This window comes from Gossypium arboreum, chromosome 10, assembly GCF_025698485.1.
Source record: "Gossypium arboreum isolate Shixiya-1 chromosome 10, ASM2569848v2, whole genome shotgun sequence".
Classification (NCBI taxonomy): Eukaryota; Viridiplantae; Streptophyta; class Magnoliopsida; order Malvales; family Malvaceae; genus Gossypium; species Gossypium arboreum.
Genome location: NC_069079.1, coordinates 117,844,842 through 117,867,717, shown reverse-complemented (window position 1 = coordinate 117,867,717; position 22,876 = coordinate 117,844,842). Strand labels below are relative to the sequence as shown.

The window sequence follows — 22,876 nt, the reverse complement described above, 5'->3', positions numbered from 1 at the left end:
AACTCAATGATGATAATAATGATAATAATAATTATTATAATTATTTTTGACATTTATGAAAAATAAATAAAATAATACATTTAAAAATTTAATGTAATTTTGTAGAATGAGTTTTAACTCTATTGATATTATATTATAATTAGTACATGATAATTTGGTGTCAAATAATTAAAGTTTATTATCCTTTTATTTAAACATTGTAAAAGAATTATGAATAAGTTTAAGCATTGTATAAAAAAAATATAAAAATAACTTATATTAAAAAAATACACCATACAATTTATGTTTTTAATCTTTCAATGCTATATTTTACGATATTTATATTATGCTAAAATATTAATTAGTATTTTATAATAGCTTGTTTTTAAGTATTTATATAATATTGATATTTAAAACAAAAATAAATTAAATAAAAATATTTTTATTAAATAATTTATATATAAAGAAACTATTTTTAAAAATATATAGCATTTTTAAATAATATATATAGAAAAACTATTTTTAAAAAATATAGAGCATTTTATATATAAATATTTGACAAATATTCAGAAAAATAAAATGAAGTGGAAAAAATAAAATAAGGGCTTGGATTTTCGCGCCAAAACAACTCAAAATTTCGTACCGCTCCTCTGTCCCGAAGGAAATAAATTTTTTTTTTTTCTCTTTTCTGTTGTTTTTCATTTTCTCACTCTTTTCTCTCTCACTATAAAATCTTTTCTAACAAAAATCAAATCATTGCATTTAAAAAACAAATCAGAAAATTTCTCTCAAAGAAAGAAAGATAAACAAATCAGAAATGTGAAAATAAAAACAAAACCCCCCATAAATCCTTCCTTATAAAAAAAAAAAAACAAAAATTCAAAACTCCGATTCGTAACGCTTCCATTTTGCTTTGCATTTCAATTCCTCAAATTTCATTTTTTTTGTTATTTTCTTAGGGTTTCTAGCTTTTCATTGATTCTTCTTGTTTTGTTTCCCCCCCAAAGAATGACAACGTTGCCGCCGTCTCTATCTCCTTCTCGTTCCCAGACCACTTGCGCTTCTCTCCTTCAAGAATTACAGGTTTTGTTCTTCATCTCTTACTTAATTTTTCTTTTTTTTTTATTTTTTGGAATTTTTGTACTCTTTTTGGATATTTTTACTAAGATAGTCAAATTAACAGTTTTTTTTTATTTTTATTTTTATACTTAGATAATATGGGATGAAATAGGGGAAAGTGATGGAGAAAGAGATAAGATGCTTTTGGAATTGGAGCAAGAATGCTTGAATATTTATAGAAGAAAAGTTGAAATGACAAGAAAGTGCAAGGCCGATTTGCATAACTCTTTGGCTCAATTTGAATCCGAAATCGCCAAAATCGTCTCCTCCCTCGGCGAGCATTCCTTCTCCTTCTCAAGGGTTTGTTCATTTTTCTTTTCTCTTTCTAACATTATTATTGTTATGGAATTGTAGTTGTTTACACAAATCACTTCAATTTAGATAGTTTTAAGAAACAAAAAAAATGTAATATTGAATAAAAGGCAGAGCATTTAACGTTAGGTTGCGTTTTTGGCGATCTTCATTTTGTGATGTAACGTCAAGGTTGATATTTATCGCAATGGATCATAATACCATTCATGTCCACAACCGCTATAAAGGTGATGCAAATGAGTCTATGAGAGACTCCTACCGCAACTTAAATCCCTTTATTTCAGGCACTAAAGCTTGCATTTTCTAATGTTACGTTGTGTTGTTGCTTTGGATCAAAAGTTAATAATAATAATTTATAAAATTATACTAATTTTTTAAGACAAAAGGCATAAGTTTACTTGCATATATATAGAGTTATGCTATGATTAGTGTTACCTTTTAGTTATGTATTTTTTAGTTTTTATTTATTTAGTTTATAATTTTTCTTTTCACCGGCCTTTTAAGAAGCAAAAGCAAATAGTTAAAGAAAGTAGCTAAAGCGGCAACCATTGTGTTTGTTTGTTGTTAGTATTTTTCTTATAGTAGAAAATGCTTCATGTTTGTGTGAAAAATGAAAAACTGTATGGCCACCAGGATAAAAAAATGGTCCATTAACATCTTAGTGTATATATTTGCTTTATGTTTCCCTATTGAATTCCTTATTATGTGTCGCTTTGGCCCATTAGCATTTGTGCGATAGTTTGTAATATGTTGTAGTCAACAGTTTACATTCTTGTGAACTGTGAAGTATCTAAGTTCTAAATGGTTTACAATTTTTATGCTGCATACCATCTTTTGATTTGTCTCGTTTATGCAATTTGAGTAGTAAAATGGCGCTCAAGCAGCAAGTATCTGCTTTAAGACTGTTTGGGATTTCTGCTACATTCTTAAATCTCAACACATGAAGTGCTTTTTTGTTATTTGTCTTGGATAGAAGAAAAGGAAATGTCTGAGACTAATTGTTATATCATTTGAAAGATGGCCCTTTATGTGTAAAATTGTGTAAGACATGGATGGGAACTACAACTGGTCTTTGCTTTTAAGAGTTTATTGAGGATATAGTGAACACTTAGTGCAATATGATCTGTATAACCAGCCCTTATATGTCTAAAATTCATTATGAGAAAGTGTACATTAGCTACTACCTTAGGATATATCTGCTATTTAATTTCTGTTTTTTCCCTTTATATTTTCTGTTGATGTGGCTTATTTCTGCAATTTGAGAAGGGAAAGGGCACTCTCAAGCATCAAATATCTTATATAAGACCTGTTTTGGAGGAGTTGAGGTCGAAGAAGAAGCAAAGAGTGAAGGAATTTACTGAAACACAATCACAGATTGCAAAGATATGTGCAGAAATAGCTGGCAATGGCCAGTCTATGATGTCTTCTGATCCACAAGTAGATGAGCGTGATTTGACTGTCAAGAAACTAGGGGAGCTTAAGTCTCATCTACAGGAGCTTCAGAATGAGAAGGTGATAACTACTGTCTGGATTTTAAGCTGTATTAATAGTGCTTTGGCTTGCCTATTCCACTGGTTTTTATGCTTTTTACTGAATCTGCAGATTATCAGGCTACAGAAAGTTGACAGCCACATTAGTATGATTCATGAGTTGTCAGTGGTGATGTCCTTTGATTTCTTGAAGACAGTTAGTGGCATTCATTCGAGCTTGATTGATTCTGCAAATGGTCAATCAAGGAGCATCAGCAATGATACTCTTGCTAAATTGACAGGTGTGGTCAATTCACTGCAGCAAGAGAAGCAAAAACGGTTACAAAAGGTGACATTTTGGGGATTTAATCAATATTTTTCATGTATTGGCACATTGCATGTCTCCATAAGTAGATGCCCCTAGATTTATATGCTTATGCATATACATGTCTAACTATTGCTGCTTACTCTTGCCTAATGGTCAATATAATTTTTCTTTCCTTCACTTCAATATTTCTGCTATGATGAATGTTTTGGAGTTTTGAGATGGAAAGATGTTGCAATCGTATGTAGCAATGAGCAAATGGTTATAAAGGACTAGAATCATGAAAAATTAATTGGCTTTCTGCTCTTTGGTAAAACTAAAATCATGTCCAGTATTTGGAAGGAACTTTTGCTTATCATGTATTGCACAAAATTTTGTTCCACACTAAATCTTATTTATAAGTCAGAATCTCAAGGAGTTGCTTACTTAATAAGGTCTGAGCAGTTTTGTCAAGGTGCATACTAAGATGCACTGCCAGACAACAAAAGCACCTTTGATATTTTCTAGCTAGGTGCATTTGATCAATTGCCTTTCCTTTTGAGGTGTTAGATGCAAAAAAGATTGCTTTAAAGTTCTCTTGCATTTTGTCTTATTTTCACCTTTAATAGTAAAAAAAGAAAAAAAGAAAAAAAAAAAGAGAACAATATCAAAGTCTTTATTTCTCAATATTTGAGTGTTCATCAACAAACTTGAGACCATAGACAAACTCTGCATATTGGAAAAAAAAAAAAAAAAAGAGAAAGAAAAAGAGGAAAAATTTGCCTGTTTTGTGGAGAAAAGTGGATCACTCTTTATATCTTAAGCAAATTTTGTAGATATACGGACACACATTTTGCACCTTATTTTACTCAAGCGAATACTTTCCTTTTGACCTCAAGCAGTGTAAGGGTTCTAGTGCCTTGCGTGCTTATTGTGCCCTAAAAAGCACTGGGTCTGGGTAATTAAACATCATTGAAATTAAACTAAACTGGTGTAAAAGAAATTTACAATTTCTCTAGTGTATATATGTTAGTTGGTTAATCATTCTGCTTGAGGAAATGAATTTCTTACTGACCAAGTACTTCCTTTTGGTGCTTTTGTTGAGAGTGAATTTGTAGGATGGGAAAAACTAAAGTGTTTTATAGCATTTTAATGTTCCAAGAGAGTCTCAGTTGGGATGTTTCTTTTCCCAGTATCATATTTGCTTTGTTGATGCCTGCATGGATTGCTGTACTATAATTGATTTCAATTAAATAATTTGATTAGTTCTTAAAGCGCTCAAGTATTCGCAACTTTCATATCGTGATCAATTTTATTGATGGAATTGCTTTGTTTAGAAGAGCCAGGATGTTTTATCTCAATCTTCTGTAAGTTCAATAGTTATTGAGAAGGATCATCCTCCATTTTTAGCTGTTGCGCAAGTTCACCAGGAATACACCATACAATCATAAAAGCTGATTTGTCTAGGTGTCCCTAGGTTTAGGCTGATAACGTGTATAGCTTTTCAACAAGGATGTTTTTACTTTTCCCTTGATCTTCAATAAGTTCAAAAGTTATTGAGAAGGAACACCCTCTGTTTTTCAGCTGCTATGGAACTTATGTAGGGAACTGTTATATGGACAGAAAAACTGCTTTGTTTAGGTGTTCCTAGTTTGTTAGATTATAACATGTATAGCTTGGGAGAAGAACAGCTCCTAAGAATTGGAACAGATGGCAGAATTGTAGATTACTTTGTACAGTTGGTTGCTTCATACTTTAAAAGTTAAGTCGTTGGCCAAGAGGTCTCCCTTGCAAGTTCTTAAAAGTTGAAAATTAGTTTTCAAATTTAAGTGGTTAGCTTTCAAGACTAGCTCTATAATGCATTGACTCTTGTTTTTCTTGAATATCTTTATGTCGGTTGCTGAAAGACAACTATTTTTTTCCAGTACATGAAAGACTTTTAAACTATTCCATGTCATAACATGGAATTATCGAGGAAATATGGTAGAACAGTCTTCATTTTAGCTGTTCTGTTCGGTAAGTAATTTTCATGGAAATAACGGGTATGGAAACATATTTATGGTCAATACACTCTGTTCTACCGGGATTATTATCTTGTTTATAATATTTTTTCATCTGTATTTTTTTTTCTTGTAATTAAGAGATGCTGATAACTGAGGTTCTTTCTGTAAGGTAACAACTTCGAGTTCTTTTTCAGTTTGCCTGAGGATTGATTATTTCTATTCTTGCATTTATATGTTGGTATGTGGACTTCTTTAAATCTTTATTCTTAATTTCATTTTGTTTTATGTGTAGCTTCAATGTCTTGGGAGCACTTTGATAGAACTATGGGATCTCCTTGACACACCACCTGATGAGCGAAAGAGATTTGAGCATGTTACTTCCTTAATTTCTTCGTCAGTTGATGAGGTCCTGAGACAAGGATCCCTTGGTCTAGATATCATTGAGCAGGTTGCCCCCCTTTTTAAAAAAAAAAAAAAATAGAATTGTCAATGTTCCAAGATTATTGTACTTTCCTCTTAATGTTGAACATTCATTGTTACGTCCAGGTTGATCTTCAAGTTCAAAGTTTGAATGTGCTGAAGGCTAGTAAAATGAAAGAGTTGGTATTGAAGAGGCAAAATGAACTTGAGGAGATCTATAGAGGAGTTCATGTTGACGTAAACAGTGATGCAGCACGGCAGATTCTTATCAACCTCATAGAATCTGGTTCTACCAACTGAACTTTTTTCTAAATTATCCCTATCTTCTTGAAACTATTTAATGTATTTTTTGTTTTCATTTCAATAAGCAGGCAATCTTCATTTCATATATTGATTTAATTTCTAGAGTCCCACAGTTTGTCTTACGTAATAACTATCTGAGTTTTCTTTTTGGCATCTTTGGTGCTATGTTCATCTTCTTTTGAAAAATTCATTTCCTTTTGTAAATTTCGTTTTCTTTTTGCAATAATGGGTTGAATTGTTCATGTGAAAATATTTTGTTGATATGTTATGTGATTAGTATTCGCCAACATGCATTTGCAGATAATGTTGATCTGTCCAATCTACTTTCAAGCATGGATGATCAGATTGCAAAAGCCAAACAGGAAGCTTTAAGCCGGAAGGATATTTTGGACAAGGTAGATAAATGGAAACATGCATCTGAGGAGGAAAAATGGCTTGATGACTATGAAAAGGTAAATCTTTTTTTGAGAAACTATTAGAATGTTTTCTGCAGCATTAAGTTTTCAAAAGAATTTTTATTTTGAGATCCTTACTTTGCCTGCATCAAAGATGCTTTTTAACAGTGTTCTTCGGTGTGTGCCTAGGTGCATTAGACCAAGGTAGTTGGTATTATACTTGTGGACGTACCATTTTTGTTTTGGTACATATTGGTACCAATGTATTTCAATTTACTGTTTCGGATTTATCGGTATTTTTGTTGTTCCCATTTACTACTAGAACGGGATGTTCCTGCTGGTACGGGTGGTACCTGTACAGAGTTAACTTCCTTGCATTAGACAACAAAAGCATCTGTAGAGTTTAGACCCTTTTGGATGAGATGCATTTGATCAAGCGCACTTTTTTGTGAGGCTATGAGTGCAAAAAACTTGCATAAAATCTCTTTAGTTTCTTTCTTTTTAAAAATCATTAACTATAACTTTACTAGTAAGAAAGGAGATAGATCAAACCCTCCACTTCTCAATATCTGAGCATTTAACATATGGACATGGAATCATAAGGAAACCATGTATATTGACCAATGAAAGAAGAATAAAATTTTGTATTGAACTGCTCTTCACTTCGGTAAGTATTTCTGTGTATTTAACCTTGGCAATATGTGGGATCTAGTGCCTAGATTGCACCTTTGTCCTCATGACAACAATGATTTTTAAATATGCATGCCTTAGTTTCATATTTTCTTTTGCAAACATGACTGCTGTCATGTTCTAGAATGGGTAGCAGTTTCATATTTTCTTTTGCAGACAGGACTGCTGTCATGTTCTAGAACAGGTAGCCCAGCATTGCCAAGGCATGGGCCTAGACCGGACTATGCATTGCACCTGAACATTAGACAACAAAAGCATATAGATCTCTGGCGAGGTGTAAATGAATCTGATCAAGTGCATGTGTATTCAATAACAAGGACCATTAGGAAATCATGTGTGTTGGCCAATGAAAGATTAAAAAATTTTTGCATGATTTTTAGATAAAAGGGACCAGTTGTTAGTGTTTGCTATCATATCTTAAGCTAATTTATATGTACATGGTCACACATAAAAACACAAATTTATATATATTGCCTCGTCTGCAGCAATTGCTTTTTCCACACCTTGCCTTTTGAGTAATATAAAGGGTTCTAGTGCCTAGAATACCTTGTGCTCTTGGCAACATTTGGCTGGCCTTACATTTCTTAAAATTTTTTCTAATTCAAATTCATATTTATTGTTTTTTGAAGAAAAATTAATAATAATTTTGTTTTGTCATTTCTTCTAATATTAATAACTAGCTACTTTATACTATATTAGACAATCAAATTTTCACAGAGTCAATGGAGTATATAATTTAAATAAATTATCCTAGAGATAGTACTGAATCAGTTTTCCTCTTTGAAATTGCTTTAACCAGTGAAATGCTTTGGTAGTTTGCTATCTGTGTGGTGGAAATTATTGATGTCTATTTTGGACTTTGGAGCTATAATTTCATTTTTCTTATATGCAATTTTATTTTTATTATTTTTCTTTTATACAGGATGAGAACCGGTATAGTGCAGGAAGAGGAGTGCACAAAAATCTGAAACGTGCAGAGAAAGCTCGCATTCTAGTCAGCAAATTGCCATGTAAGCTTCTAGTAGTAATCTTACATCTTGACGTAGGTTTCTGTACATATTAACTTAATCTCCTTTGTTAAATAGAAAGCATGCTTTATTGCAATGCAAGATTTAATTGATTTGCTTATATGCTGGCTGTTTCTTTGTATAAATGTTACCATTATCATGCATTTGATTCATTTATATTACTTTTCAATGAGTAGGCAACTGGGTGATATCTGTTTGGTTCTGTCGGGTTTTTTAGATTTTTTGAAGCATCCATCATAATTCGGTTTGGTTCTCGGTTTTTCCATATTAACTTTTTTTTTTATATTTTAGACTTATTTTTATAAAATGAGCTTTGTTTTATGGCTTTTGAATATTATTTGACAAAATTTCAAGGTCTTTTTCATAAATATTTCCAATAAACAATAATTTTAAAATATTTTCACTATTTTAAATATAAAATATTTATTTTATATCATAAAAATTAAAATTAATAATGTATTAATAAAAATAGAATTTGGTTTGGTTTTGTGTAACCGTGGTTTTTGAACTTGCATTCTAGAATGTCCAAATATCTCGGTTCAAGTCGGTTTCCGATTTGGACAGTGTTTTTGCTCACCCCTAGTTATGCTTGTCCTGTTGATGTGGTTTAAATAATTTGCTTGCTGTAATTTGTTCTGTGACTTCTTTTATGATACATTCCAGCATTGATTAAAATCTGTAGCTTTAAATTTTTTCCCCTGCATCCTCAAAGCTTCTTAAAGGACTGCATTATTATTTTTTTACTTGAAGTTTATGCTGTATTATTCTGACTCAGGTGTGTATCGCATACAAGTATGTGTCTTACATTGGTATGTTTAATTTTTTCTAAGCATTTTTCACGTATTTTGAGGGTCTTTGGAGTTTCATATCGCATCCCTATGTAAATGTGTTGAGCACATCTTGTATACAAGCTGGGGGGAACCTATAAAGTGGTATGAGGAAGGAAAGTCTGGCAAATATTTCTACACAATGTTTGCTTTCAGCCTCACCAGATTTTCCTTGTGACCAGTAAATTCCAAAGTAATTTTTCAGTCTTTTAAGAACTCTCTTCCTAATTCTAAAGACCAGAATTTTCTAGAGTTAACTGGTGCTCCTAGTTGGAATGTTATGCTAAGGTCAGGCGATTAATTGAGCTGATCTGAGCTTGACTTGAAATTCAAAGCTTCGAAACTTGATTTGAGTTTAATCAAGTTTCACTTCTAAAATTAGATCTCAATTCAAGATAAAAATTTGAACTACTTGAGTTTGTTCGATTAGGCTCTTTTACTTAATGCCCTCAATTTTCATGCTCAACTTCAAATTTTATTATTTATTTCTGAGCTTAAGCTCCAGTTTGAAATGAGATTTTCCAGTATAGTTAAAAGGTAAAAGACCTCAACCAAACTCGTGTGATACTCTAATCAAGCATTAAGGTACTCGAATTTGACTTGCTCAATAGCTCAAACTCGACTCAACACCAAACAAGTCTAATTTGAGGGATTTTTTTTTTTTTTTTTTTGAGTCAAACCAATTTCTGAGAAGGATCCACAAATAATAACTGAATTATTGCCAAGTATGAAATAATGGTGATACTTATCAACTCTAGTGATTGCATCTCTGGATAAGAAACTGGAGGCCTGGGGGCATATGATGCAGACATTTATTGACTGCCGCTGTGCATATTGGCTTTTACTGCCTGCGTATATTTGGTTTTAATTGCTAATAGTGAAGCTTTAAAAGAACCAAAGTTGCCATTGTTTGTTCCTATCTATAGGTCCACGACACATTTATGATGTTTATAACTGTGTGCATAAGTGCTTTATCTTGAACTGCATTGACAACATGATAATTTCACGGACTGTCTATGACCTAAAGAGAATCATATTGAAAATTTTGACTATTGTTTAAAAGTTTATGAAACTTTACCGAAAGATAGCTTTGCATTGGTGATTGTATTCATAATTTTTAGTGCTTAATGTCCGTCATATAATAATACTTAATCTTCTTTTTGTTGGATAGCTATTGTTGAACATTTGACTGCAAAAGTAAAAGCTTGGGAGCTTGAGAAAGGAATCCCTTTTCTGTATGACAAGGTAAGTGGCTTATGATTTGTGTTTTGTTTAAAATTTTAGTTGGTTTTGATTGTTTATCTCAAAACTGGTTTATTATTGCAGGCTTCACTCTTAGATATGTTGGCGGAGTATACCATGTTACGTCAGGCAAGAGAGGATGAAAAGCGTAGATCTCGGGTATGATTGTGAATTTTACTATTTAATCAGGATGATAACTTGTCAATGTTAAACCTATCCCCCTGCCCCTTTCCCCAACAAAAAAAATTACATATTGATTTGTAAAGCATGAATGAAAAGCTACCTCATCTCATCTACATCATTGCCACTCAATCCTAATTAACATCGCTGGTCCTTTTTGAGTTCTTGTGTCTGAATAAAGAGATACATATTTGGATGCGACATTCATCCTCGAGTCCTGATAGCAATACGTAGCTTGTCATGTGATCAAATGTTATTCAACTTGCTATGGGGATATGGCTGTGGCATGAACTAGCCTTTATTCCAATTCTCACAATGTGTCATTGTATATCATGAAGGTATCTGCTGATCTTTGTTCATTTGATTGATTTTGCTCTATCTTTCAGGAGCAAAAACGGCTGCAAGAACAATTTGCAGCAGAACAAGAGGCACTCTTTGGCTCAAGACCAAAAAAGCCGTTGGCTCAGACCAATGCCATGGTTGGAACACCAACCTCTCGCCGTGTTTCTACTCCATCAGGTAAGCATGGTGTTTCAAACTTAAAGGAACGTAGAGAAACTGGTAGGGTTAACAATGTAATACCATTAAATTTCGTTGCCCTCCCTAAGGATGATCCCATGTCTCGGGGCAATTAGGACTGCCTTTGCCTTTGCCTTTGCCTTTGCCTTAACCCTGGTTTTAGGACACCCCTCGTAAATGATTCACAACAGAAGTTGGAACTCTTTCTCCCAGTCATTTTCTTACATTTTTTACTTGAGATTAGGGATGGTTTTTTTTTTTCTTTATTGTATGACATGAAAGACGCTTTTATATAGATATATGATAATCTGTGCATGTATTATATATATCCTTTTTTTATACTAGTTGTGTACATATATATATGATAGTTTAGAAGGATCAAAACTATAGCAAAATTTGATTAAGTTTTATACTTTTATGGGTAAACTACACCATAGGTCACCCAACTATGGGCTGTTTATTTTGGTCATTTAACTATGAATTTTTTTAAATTGGTCACTCAACTAAGTGGATTTGTTTTGTTTTGCTTCTTCTTCTTCTTCTTTTTTTTTATATCGTCCTTTTTTGTTAAATGCCCTTAACTATTGAAGGGGAGGGTGAGGTGGTAGCATAAAAATTGGTATAATAATAATTTTAGTCCTTAATTTTTACATATTATATAAATTTAGTAATAATTTTTAAAAATTCGAATAAATATATAAAACTGCATAAATATTTTAAATATATATAATATAAAACTAGAAATAATAAAAATTGGGTTTCTCTTTTGTGGGGTTTTCTTCATTTGTGTTCTAATATGATTTCAGGGTTCCCACTATGAGTTTTAGATGGAATTTGGGTTTGAAACCAATTTGAGCAATAGAATTTGGGTAAATCGATGGATTGTTTTGCCGGTTCTTTTGTAGTTAGTTTTGCTAAAGAAGAAGCAGATAGAACAGATGAAACTAAAAGCAAAAGCTGTTGAGCAGCATCTGGCGGGGTCAGTCCTGCTTCTTCCTTTCTTACTATATTTGAAAAAGAACTTTGCAGACTTTCAATGGATAAAATTTTGCTAAACAAACATGAAGTTTTACAAGAGACCACCAAACCATTAAACTCAAATTTCATTAAAAAAAAATCAAACCCAGAAAATTACATTGCCAAAGCAAAGTGAACAATAGCATAACGAATAAATCAATTAATGAAACCAAACATGTGTATTTATAAATTAGTAAATTCAAACTTGTATAAGCATGCGTAATAAACTTTATAGGACAAGTCACCATCCATATCAAAATATCAACTTAAATAACAAAATCAACCGACCTAGGTATACGTCATACACAATAGAGAGCTAATTGATTTTCTGAGCTAAGGTTTCAGGTTAGAGACCTATACACGAAAACAAATATAGCTGTTCGCTGAATAATATAACATAATTTGAAACCAATACGTACTTAACGTTAAATTGAAAAGCATAAGATGAAATAAACCTAAAATACTAAACTTATAATAACAACCTTAAACACGTGTTACATCATCTTATTTATTTTATCTAAACACCCTCAAGGTATTCATTTACTTTACCGGATATTAGAATTATCGGTGCATCCCTAGGATATTAGCATCTCGTTTCATGTTTCATAATTCAAATTCATTTACACTGCTTAAACATACTTAATTATCAATTATATTAGTTTATTTTATCTACTCTTTTCAACCTTTATTGATTGACTTGGATTCAAGAACGAATACACGAATTAATCTTCCAACACACTTGTAATGCACCCAGTGCTCATTGGTACGTCTAAAGTAAAATGCACTCAACGGTTATCAATAAAAATTGAAGTAATGTGTGCCCGTCACTTGTCAAAATGTTTGAAGTAATACGCGCCCAGTGCTCATAGGTATAAACCGAAGTATCTCTGTATATTTAATCTTATAGCATGTCAACTATACTCGTAACTCTATTTGATACCGTTACTAAGACATTATTCTTTATCAACAATTATTGAGCATAACAATTCAAAATAACATATCATTAACATGATGCAACCATATAACCACAACGCATATAGGTGTACATAACCCAATCATCTCAATTGATCAAATTAATGCGTACCACATATTGTCATTGACAGTAATATTATTTGATTATATTAATTGCCTATCCAATTGTAAGTTGATGTTATGATAGCACAAACCAGGATAAATATTTGTGAACGGTTTTAGCTTTCCCTTTGCTTTTCGACATTTCGGTGTCATCTTTAGCTATGTTCGATAATATATTACGGAAACATTGTCAATTATACAATTCAACACAAAGCTAACAAAATCAAACATGTATGCATTTAATTCACTTTAGTCCTTTCATGTCTTGATATTCAAAACACTCGTAACTTACTATTTATCAGATTAAATCTAAATCTAACTTAACAAATATAGTATAGGGACCTCTAACTTTCAATTCATGATATAATTTTCTAACAGCTTTCAATCCATTCAGTTTGATCCCTGATGTCATAAAAATTAAGTATGCAATTTAAGATTAACTCAAGCTTAATTTAAGACTTTTACTACAATACTAACTTATTCCTCTATAATTTTAAATCATACTAACTTTTCTGAATATAAACCTTTAAACCCAACTTTCTCAAGCTTACTTTTCATGGAAAAATTATATCTAAATTTACTAATTCATTAATTTAATTAATGGGTCACTAATATCTATTATCATATAATGAAAATCCATCAAAATTTTGAAAGGAAAACATTTCTTACCTATGGATTTTTGGTTCGGCAATGGAAAAGAGGCTAAACAAAATTTTCTTTTCTTCCTAACTTGAACGATGAAATAAGATAAAATGGAGGAGGAAAAACCAATGTTAATGGTTTTTCTCTCTTCCACTTTCAACATTGATTAATCAATGGTTAATATTTATTCATGATTAACCAAGTGGGATTTAATGGATGTGATCCACAGCATCCACTATCATTATTTTGTGAATGGCTAAATTATCTTAAGGCCATGGTTTAATTGCTTAATAAGGACTCACACAAAACTTAATCAATTCTTCACATTTATGCAATTTAATCATTATACTATTTATTTAATGATTTAATAAATTTAATTACTAGCTAATCCATTTTTAAATCTTGTATTTAACTCATAATTTTCTCGATTAAACTTCTCATATAACTCAACTTAAAATTTTCGGTCTGAATTGACTTTTCTAACACTAATAAGAATCGAGTCCTTACAAAAAATCAAAAAATTATATAGAATTGTATAAAATTTGTTTAGTTTTGATGTTCCAAGCTTTTGATATAACAACATTTAAAATAAATTTTATATGTATTATATATCCTAAATACTAAAGTGTTTTGCAAAATACTCAAAAAAATTTAAATGTGTTTTAATTTATCTAAATGTTTTTGGGTTAATATCAGATTGTTCTAACGCGTTTAAAATGTTTTTTAAGAGACTTTGGTTGCAAGTCTTGAGACATGAAAATTTCGGAGCAAAAATCTAGTTCAGAGAGCTTCCTGTCTTGAGACATTGTGCAGTATGTCTAGAGGCAATTGGCAAATTATCTCGAGGCACACTATTTATATCTCGAGACATGACCTGTCAACGGATATGTATGACTATTTTTTAATCTTATCTCAAGACATCTTGCAAAGTCTCAAGACATACGTTGCAGTGAAAATTTTTAAGCCTAAAATTAATACTTCCAACAGCTAGAATTCATCCCTAATGGTCATAAACATTCAAAAACTTGTTCCTTGTTATAAATACACTTTTAAGATATCTAAGCATCAAGATCAAGAGAAAAGTATTCAAACCCTTATTCTTTCATTTATCTTGTAAATATTCTCTAAGAGTTTATCACTCACATTTTATTTCATTGAGAGCTTAATTTTTTGAACACATATCCTGTAGAAGTCTCTTTGTTTAATCTCTTTCATATCACGAATTAATTAAATTGAGAAGGTTTTAGTTGAGCCACAAAAACTTATGGGGATCAACTTGATTAAGCAACGAACAAGTAAAAATAGCGGAAGAAATTAAGAAATTAAACAGATAAATTTAACATGGAAAAACTCCTCCAAAGAGGATAAAAAACCACAAGTAAAGATAATTTTACTATAATGGCAAAAGAACGAAGAGTATAAAAGATGAAGATAAAACTAAACCCCAAAACCTAAAAACAAAGAACCCTTAAAACATAAACACGAAATTCTCCAAAAGTATTATGATTTCTAATCTTTAATAGGTGTATTTTCTAAGGTTGTAAAAGAGCCTATATAATAGCCTGATTTTGGGCCTAGTCGGAATAGTGGTTTCAGAACCACTAACCCGAGGTCGAAGAAATTATTTTTAATATTATTTTATGTGTTATAGCATGTTTATATAAGTGCATGAAAATTTTTGGTGAAATAATTTTAGTGATTGAATGCTCAATTGCGAAAAAGAACTAAATCGCATAAGGGACAAAAGTTTTATTTCATTAGCTAAATGTGTCAAATAGCTAGAGAACTAAAATTAAGGGTATTTAAAGAGCTATTAATGGCATGGCCGGCCATAGGGACAAAGAAAATAAAAAAAAGTCAAAATTTGGTGAAATTTGGTGACCAATTTAACTAGAATAAAATAAAATAAGGAAAATCTATCATCTTTTTCTCTTCATCTCTTCTCCACCAAAATTTTCAGCAAAAAAGGGGTCTTGAAAGCTTGAAATTTTCAGCCATTAAGTTCTCTCATAAGTAAGTGATCTTGATGACTTTTCTTGATAAGTTTTGTACTTTTGGGACCCTTGTAGCATAATCTAGCTAATGAGGGGACTATTTTGCAAAATGGTTGAAAGTTTAGGGTTTTTCCAAGAGAGTATTCATGTTTTTTGCTGAATTTTTATGGAAGAAAATGAATCTTGGTTGTTAAACAAACAACTTTTGTGAAGTACTTTTCATGGAAATCCTAACTAAGGACCATTTTGCATAAGTTATAAATTATGTGGTAAATGTGTGATATAATGGGAATTGCGGGCTGCTTCTAATATAAAAATAATTCATCTAGGCTTGGTTAGTGAGAAAATTTGATAAAAATCCATTTACGAGCCTAGGGGTAAAATAGTAATTTTGTGAAAGTCTAGGGGTAAAATAGTTATTTTGCCAAAATATGAATTATGAAATGCATTGATTAATATGATGATTAAATTAGTGAATTTTTATCATTTTAGATCAAAAAATATGAAATCCGAACCTAGACCGGAGAAAGGCCGAGCAAGTAGACTAAATCCAACTAGTCGCCCATTTTTTGTGTACCGAGTTAAGTTGTACGTAAGTAAGGCAACTTTATCGCTATTATGTGTTGAATAATCGATTTTGCATAATATTGTTGAATATGATTATGAATAATGCATGATGAAATTAATGTGGTAAATTTCCGGTTGAACCTAGGAATAGATTGGATATCCATGCCATGACCTTCGGGTGATATGTGTGTTAGTGTAAGACCATGTCTGGGACATGGCATTGGCCACGATATGAGAGTCAATGTAAAATCATGTTTGGAACATAGCATCGGCCATGATATAAGAGCCAGTGTAAGACCATGTTTGGAACATGGTATCAGCAATGTAATGAAAGCCAGTGTAAGACCATGTTTGGAACATGGCATCGGCAATGTAATGAGAGCTAGTGTAAAACTATATCTGGGACATGGCATCGGTATTGATATGTGTGTTAGTGTAAGACCATGTCTGCGACATGGCATCGGCTACATTATGAAAGCCAGTGTAAGACCATGTCTGGGACATGGCATCATATTGAGACGAGAGCTAGTGTAAGACCATGTCTGGGACATGGCTTCAGCCTCGACATATGAGCCAGTGTAAGATTATGTTTGGAACATGGCATCGGCAATTCACCCTATTGTGTAAAGCTTGTCAGATATCCTTTAGTATTCCAAATGGTTTCACGGGTTATTTTAAAGTTTATGATAATGATATGGAATGATATAATCATGGTGTGAGTGGTACAGGTTCTTATTCGAAACTCATGAGATATGAGTCAATTATGTTGCCTTGATGGTAAGAATGACATGAGTAAGTTCTAGCTATGAAATGATTTTGGGATGATATTGTAATCTTTGGCTTATACTTGTGATATATAAGCATGTAGTGGTATTTACCTTTGTTCACTCAAGAATGTGTGTTGATTTATAATATGCATGATTGATGTTGTTACTTGTTTATATGCAACTCACTAAGCTTTATGCTTACTCCTTCTCCTTTCTATTTTCTTATAATGCCGCCAAGCTAGTATCGGGGATCAAGGGATGTTGGAGGCATCGATCACACTATCACCTAAAGCTTTTGGTATAGTTAGTTTAAATGTTTTAAGTATGGCATGTATAGGGACTTGATATTTTGTTTAGTGTCATGTTAGTTTAGCCACAAGTGTTGGCTTATATGGATGTGATATTCATTTTGTATAGGCCATTAAGGTTGGCTAGTATTGATTATTATTAAATGCATTTGATACAAATTTCTCATGGTTGTAGTTGTTTTGGTTATATGTGTTATGCTTGGATTGGTTTTGGCTGATGCTTTGTAGATTGGTGCAAGTAAGGGTGGCAAAAAGGCTTGGTAAATAACTTTATTTTTGTCCACACGGGTGTGTGTCTAGACCGTGTGTGACACACGACTTGTCCCATGGGCGTATGGTAAGACCGTGTGTCTCTTGCACCTAAAATTTGACAAAACAGAATGCCCAGTAGTAACCACACGGGTGGAGACACGGCCGTGTGTCCCAATCGTGTGGAGGACACGGCCTAGTACACAGACGTGTACCATGGCCGTGTGCCCTTAAGGGGTTGCTGACGTCAGAAACAGAAAGTCAAGATTTTTGCACATGGGATGAGACACGGGCGTGTCATGGCCGTGTGGGGGACACGGGTCATGGACACGGGTGTATGCCAAGCCGTGTGAAAACCCTTGTAAGTTTGAATAAAAAATAAATTCGCACGGGCTAAGGACACGGGCGTGTCCCAATATGCTCAGGCCGTGTGAGTCACACAGGCCTTCAACATGGCCATGTTAAATAGGCACACAGGTGTGTTGCCCTTCCACACGGGCGTGTGCCCCTGTCAGCTTGAAATTTTACAAAGTTTTCTAAAGTGCACAGTTTAGTCCCGTATTAATTCCAAAGTGTGTTCAGGGTCCCATAGACCTATAGTAAAGACATTAAGGTATTGTGAAAAGTTTTAATTTAAAGCAAAATTTCATATCTAGGAAATGTATGTTTGTATGTGTTTAAGTCCGGTAATACCTCGTATTCTGTTCCGGCGTCAAACTCGGGTAAGGGGTATTACAGCCTATTTATAAGCTAAATTCGTAGGTAAACTAAATTATGCTAATAAATGCTAAATATATTATACTAATAAATACTAAATCTTCTAGAAAGAAAATATATGTTATTTAACTTGACTTGCAAACAAGATCTTATTTGAGTAAAATATGAGGCATACTTAACAAATCTCCACCTTGACTCGTATTTCCACAATGCCATCTTTGCCAAAGGCTGCCACGGGCCTATCTTGAACTATATAGGGAATTAACTGAGTCGAATCTGTGCTTAAAAGTTGGAAGACTTCTAGCCTTCGACTTGTGCACTGTCAAATCAAAACTAACCCGAGTTTAATTTTCACGAACATAGTACTTGAACTTTTCAAAAGCTGCATCCAAAAGAGAACCTCTCTTTAACGAAGCGATTATACATTTTTCCTCCTATGAGCAAGTTGTCTTCGCTCTAAATGAGTTGACTTTGACTCCATAATGAACAAGTGACGTCTGATTTCACCGGTCACTATAGAACCTTACGGAATATAAAGGTTGCCGATCCTTTTACCTTTTAACAAAACGACAACCCCACGAGACACCTTAATGCCGCTCGACTTGATGTTGATTTTGTATCTTTTCAAGTCTAAAATACTCAAAGAGATGATATTCTTTCGTAAATGAGGTACATACCTAACATCTGAGAGTGTCCTAATCGTCCTATCATGCATCCTAATTTTAACAGTACCAATACCAATTCCCTTACTGGATAATCGTTTCTCATGTGCACAACTCCACCTTTAATCGAACTGTATGTGGAGAACCATTCTCATTGGGTCACATGTGGAAAGAAACCCCTAACCTGTATCCGTCACCAGAATAGGATTACGAGGCATTACCGGACTTATACACTAGCATTTGTACAAAATCGAGTTATGAATTTGCATTCCAAATAAAAACTTTTCAAATTTCACCATAAAGTCCCTAATATGGGCCTACGGGGCCCAATACATGCTTTGGAAATGGTTCGGAACTAAACTGGCAATTTTGGAAATTTTATCTTGAAGATAGGGGCACACGCCCGTGTGGCCTGGGACATGGCCGTGTGGCCAGCACGTGTGGAATTCTGACTTGCAATTTCTTAAGCATCAAAGGGGTACACAGCCTGGGCACACGCCCATGTGGCTAGGCCATGTGGTAAACTGATTTTTCACCATTTTTAAGCCATTTTCACATGATTTTGACACACTACCATGCTTGAAACCCGTGTCCTTCACACGACCAAGACACACGGCCGTGTCTTTTGCTCGTGTATTATCCTGACTTCGTATTTAAGGATGCAGGAGACACACGGTCATTTCACACGCCTGTGGGCTGTTCGTGTGTCACACACGGCCTAGACATATGCCCGTGTGATTTACCTGTGGACGAAATAAAGTCATTTCCTAGCCCTATTTCCCACCCAAACTTAACCATTTTCCTGCATGAAAACTTACAAGTCTATACCATCCATTTCAACCAATTTTCAATATTCAAATTAATATGTTCCTATTTTCAATCATGCTTCTAAAGTTATTCTTACCTAAAATTTGACAATTTATGTTCATGGATGGTTTTACTTATCTTGATTAACCCAAAAACAACTCATGACACAATACCATACCATATAATCATTTAAACATACAATACTAGCCATTCCAATGGCTAGATTACAAACCAACATTTTTAAGTATTACTTGTCTACATTAGTTTATACATGCCATTATATCAAAATAAGTTTAATGTTTATACCAAAATCAAGGGATTGATAGTGTGATGATAACTCTGATCCCAAATCCAACCTTCACGAGTATTGATCACTATAAAATAGGGAAAAATAAACCTAGTAAGCATTATTACTTAGTAAGTTCATATAACCAAAATACACTTACCATTCATGTTTATCAAGTAATACACATATTAAGTAATATATCCTTTAATTTAGTCAATTAGCAAATCAGGTCTATACACATTCATTCAACCAATTGATTAGTTTCCAAAAATACTAAAATGCATAGATAAGCTCATCTTGCCATTTCTCTTTATATCACTGTGTATGTCGTTATCGTTGAATTATTGAATTTCTGATAGACCTTTCCTTTTTCAGTTGTACACTTGATGTGTACATCCCTTTCCAAGTGGTACACACAAAGTATACCTTTCCTTTTCATATGGTATACACAAAGTATACCTAACCTTTCCAAGTGTACACACAAAGTGTACATAGCCTTTACAAGTTGTACCATTTGGGTACATAAGTCCTTTTCAAGTATTACCCTTTCAGGATACATTTCCTTTTCATAATGAGATCAAAAGCTAATCCTTTAGGGACAACTTTTATTGCAACATAAGCAAGATCTCATATTCAAGGTAATCACCTGTCCAATCGGAAATCAATATTCAAACAGATTCATGCACCATTTCATCATTTATATAAGTCACAAATCAATAATTGTTCATTATATGTACTTACCAAATACAAGACATGATGGCCATAGTTTAACAACCAATTTAACACATTTACATGCTTAACTTAATTATACGTGTAATACCCCTACCTGTATTCATTGGAATAGGTGCGAGGCATTAGGAGTTCTGAATTAAATTTTTTTATATTCAATATAGCCCTTTATAAATATCTAACCTTCCCTGCAATATTAAATCGAGACCAATCCACATCAACCAAATCAATTCAACATATTTTCAAGATAGATTCATGCATATTTGTAAGATAACGTCATCACATATCTAAAACCAGGTTTGTTAACCATACTAATGGCTAACTTTACATTCATTTCACGTTAACATTTACTTTGTGAGCTTATAAATGCCATTGATTTCCAAAATAAAGTTTCTTTATATACCGAAATCCTGAGGTTGATAGTGTGATGTGTCTCCGACCAAATCCGACCTCTGAGCTCTTAACATTACAAAATAGGGAAAAAGGAAACGGGGTAAGCACTTTGTGCTTAGTAAGCTCATGTAAAAAGAATTATACTTACCTAATATTTTCAATACAATACAATAAATACCATTCAATGCATTATTACCCTAATATGCACAACTCAACATTCAAGTTAGTACAATAATTTCCATGTGTTAATAATAATAATATATCATAATTGATGTACTCTATTATTTTTTTATATTTATCTCGTTGAATTTCTCGGAATTTCGATGGATTTTCAGAGGTACACTTTTAGTGTACAATTCCGGGTCCGTCAATTCATATTCATGTGCGCACATTTCCATTTTAGAGAGCACACTCCCGCGAACCTCAACCTTGTAGCGGGATTACCAGTCCAGGCTAAATCCCCTACAATATAAACTCATAGAGTATTGTCGGGATTACCAGTCCAGGCTAAATCCCACAACGACAATTACTCTAATGAGCTTGGATCTGAATTACAGTCCGAGGCTAAATTCAGACCTAATTTGGATTACCCGTCCGGCTAAATCCATTTTACACATATTCTTGGAGGGCTATATCAGATAGGATCACCCGTCCGGCTAGATCCTTTTACCGTCAATTCCTTTTGAGAGATCCATCGAATTTTCCTTTCATTCAACTGGGATTTCTTCCCATTTTATCAAATATATCAATGTTTCATAAATTTCCATATAATGAACATTCAAATCATATTCATATCAAAACATGCATTTCAAGCATTTAAGAATATAATTCAAGTTACGAACTTACCTTGATACTTGTTTGTAAGCAGTAAAAATCTACTAATCCCGAACTTTTTCCTTTCCTCGATCTAGCTTCGTATTTGAATCTTCCGGGTCTAAATAAATAAATTTAATTATCAATTTAATACATTTCATGTTCATATGCAATATTCTCTATAATTCAACTATTATTTATAGTTCATTCAAAGCTGTCTACTTGAGTCATAGTCACTAAATTATTTATAACTTGAGCTATGAAACTCAAAATTAAGATCCGTTAATTTTCCCTGAAACTAGACTCATATATATTTTTACCATAAAATTTTCAGAATTTTTAGTTTAGCCAATAAGTACAGTTTATTCTTTAAAGTCACCCCTATTCTGCTGTCGACAGTTCTGACCCTTCTTCACTAAAAATTAATTATCTCTTCATACAGAATTCAAATAATGTTCTCATTTATTTCTCTTAAAAATAGACTCATTAAGGATTCTAGACATATAAATTTAAGTCCATAATTTTTTTTCTTAAATTTTTTTATGATTTTTCAAAGTCAGAACAGGGGAACCCGAATTCATTCTGACCTTGTCTCACAAAATTCATTATATCTCAAAATTTACAAATCCATTGCTTACACTATTTCTTCTATAAGAAACTAGACTCAATAAGATTTAATTCCATATTTTTTTCATCTTCTAATTCGATTTCTACAATTTATGGTGATTTTTCAAAGTTAGTCTACTGCTGCTGTCCAAACTGTTTTTGTGCAAGCTGTTTATTACCATTTTTCCCCTAAGCTTTTAATAAATGATAATTTCGTCTCTACTCAATTAGCCTCTCAATTGAGCTGATTTTTCTCAATTAAAATTTTATTCTATCATCTTAAACTAGTTTACAACCTTTAGGAATCAGAATTTCAGCAATAGACTTTAATTCCAAGCATTTTCACAATTAGGTCCCAAAAATTAATTTCTATTGAAATTACCTAATAAAATCATCTCATAAACAAATTAAAGCTTTAATTTAATTCTATTTCATCATAAAATTACAGCACTCAA

General features: G+C 32.7%; 1 protein-coding gene and 1 long non-coding RNA gene across 2 annotated transcripts; one reads left to right on the top strand and one right to left on the bottom strand.

Moving 5' to 3' along the window:
- Positions 1 to 703: 703 nt before the first annotated feature.
- On the top strand, positions 704 to 11,116 carry LOC108461512 (65-kDa microtubule-associated protein 5). Its single transcript, XM_017761375.2, has 11 exons — positions 704 to 1,062; positions 1,192 to 1,398; positions 2,677 to 2,922; positions 3,013 to 3,228; positions 5,479 to 5,634; positions 5,733 to 5,892; positions 6,210 to 6,361; positions 7,917 to 8,004; positions 10,021 to 10,094; positions 10,176 to 10,250; positions 10,658 to 11,116. The coding sequence occupies exons 1-11, from the start codon at positions 988 to 990 to the stop codon at positions 10,904 to 10,906; spliced, it is 1,698 nt and encodes a 565-aa protein (XP_017616864.1). The 5' UTR covers positions 704 to 987; the 3' UTR covers positions 10,907 to 11,116.
- A 775-nt stretch (positions 11,117 to 11,891) lies between these two features.
- On the bottom strand, positions 11,892 to 13,630 carry LOC128281666 (uncharacterized). Its single transcript, XR_008271918.1, has 2 exons — positions 13,551 to 13,630; positions 11,892 to 13,040 (listed from the first exon to the last, which is right to left on the bottom strand). It is a non-coding gene; the product is annotated as an uncharacterized LOC128281666 (long non-coding RNA).
- Between the last annotated feature and the right edge of the window lie 9,246 nt (positions 13,631 to 22,876).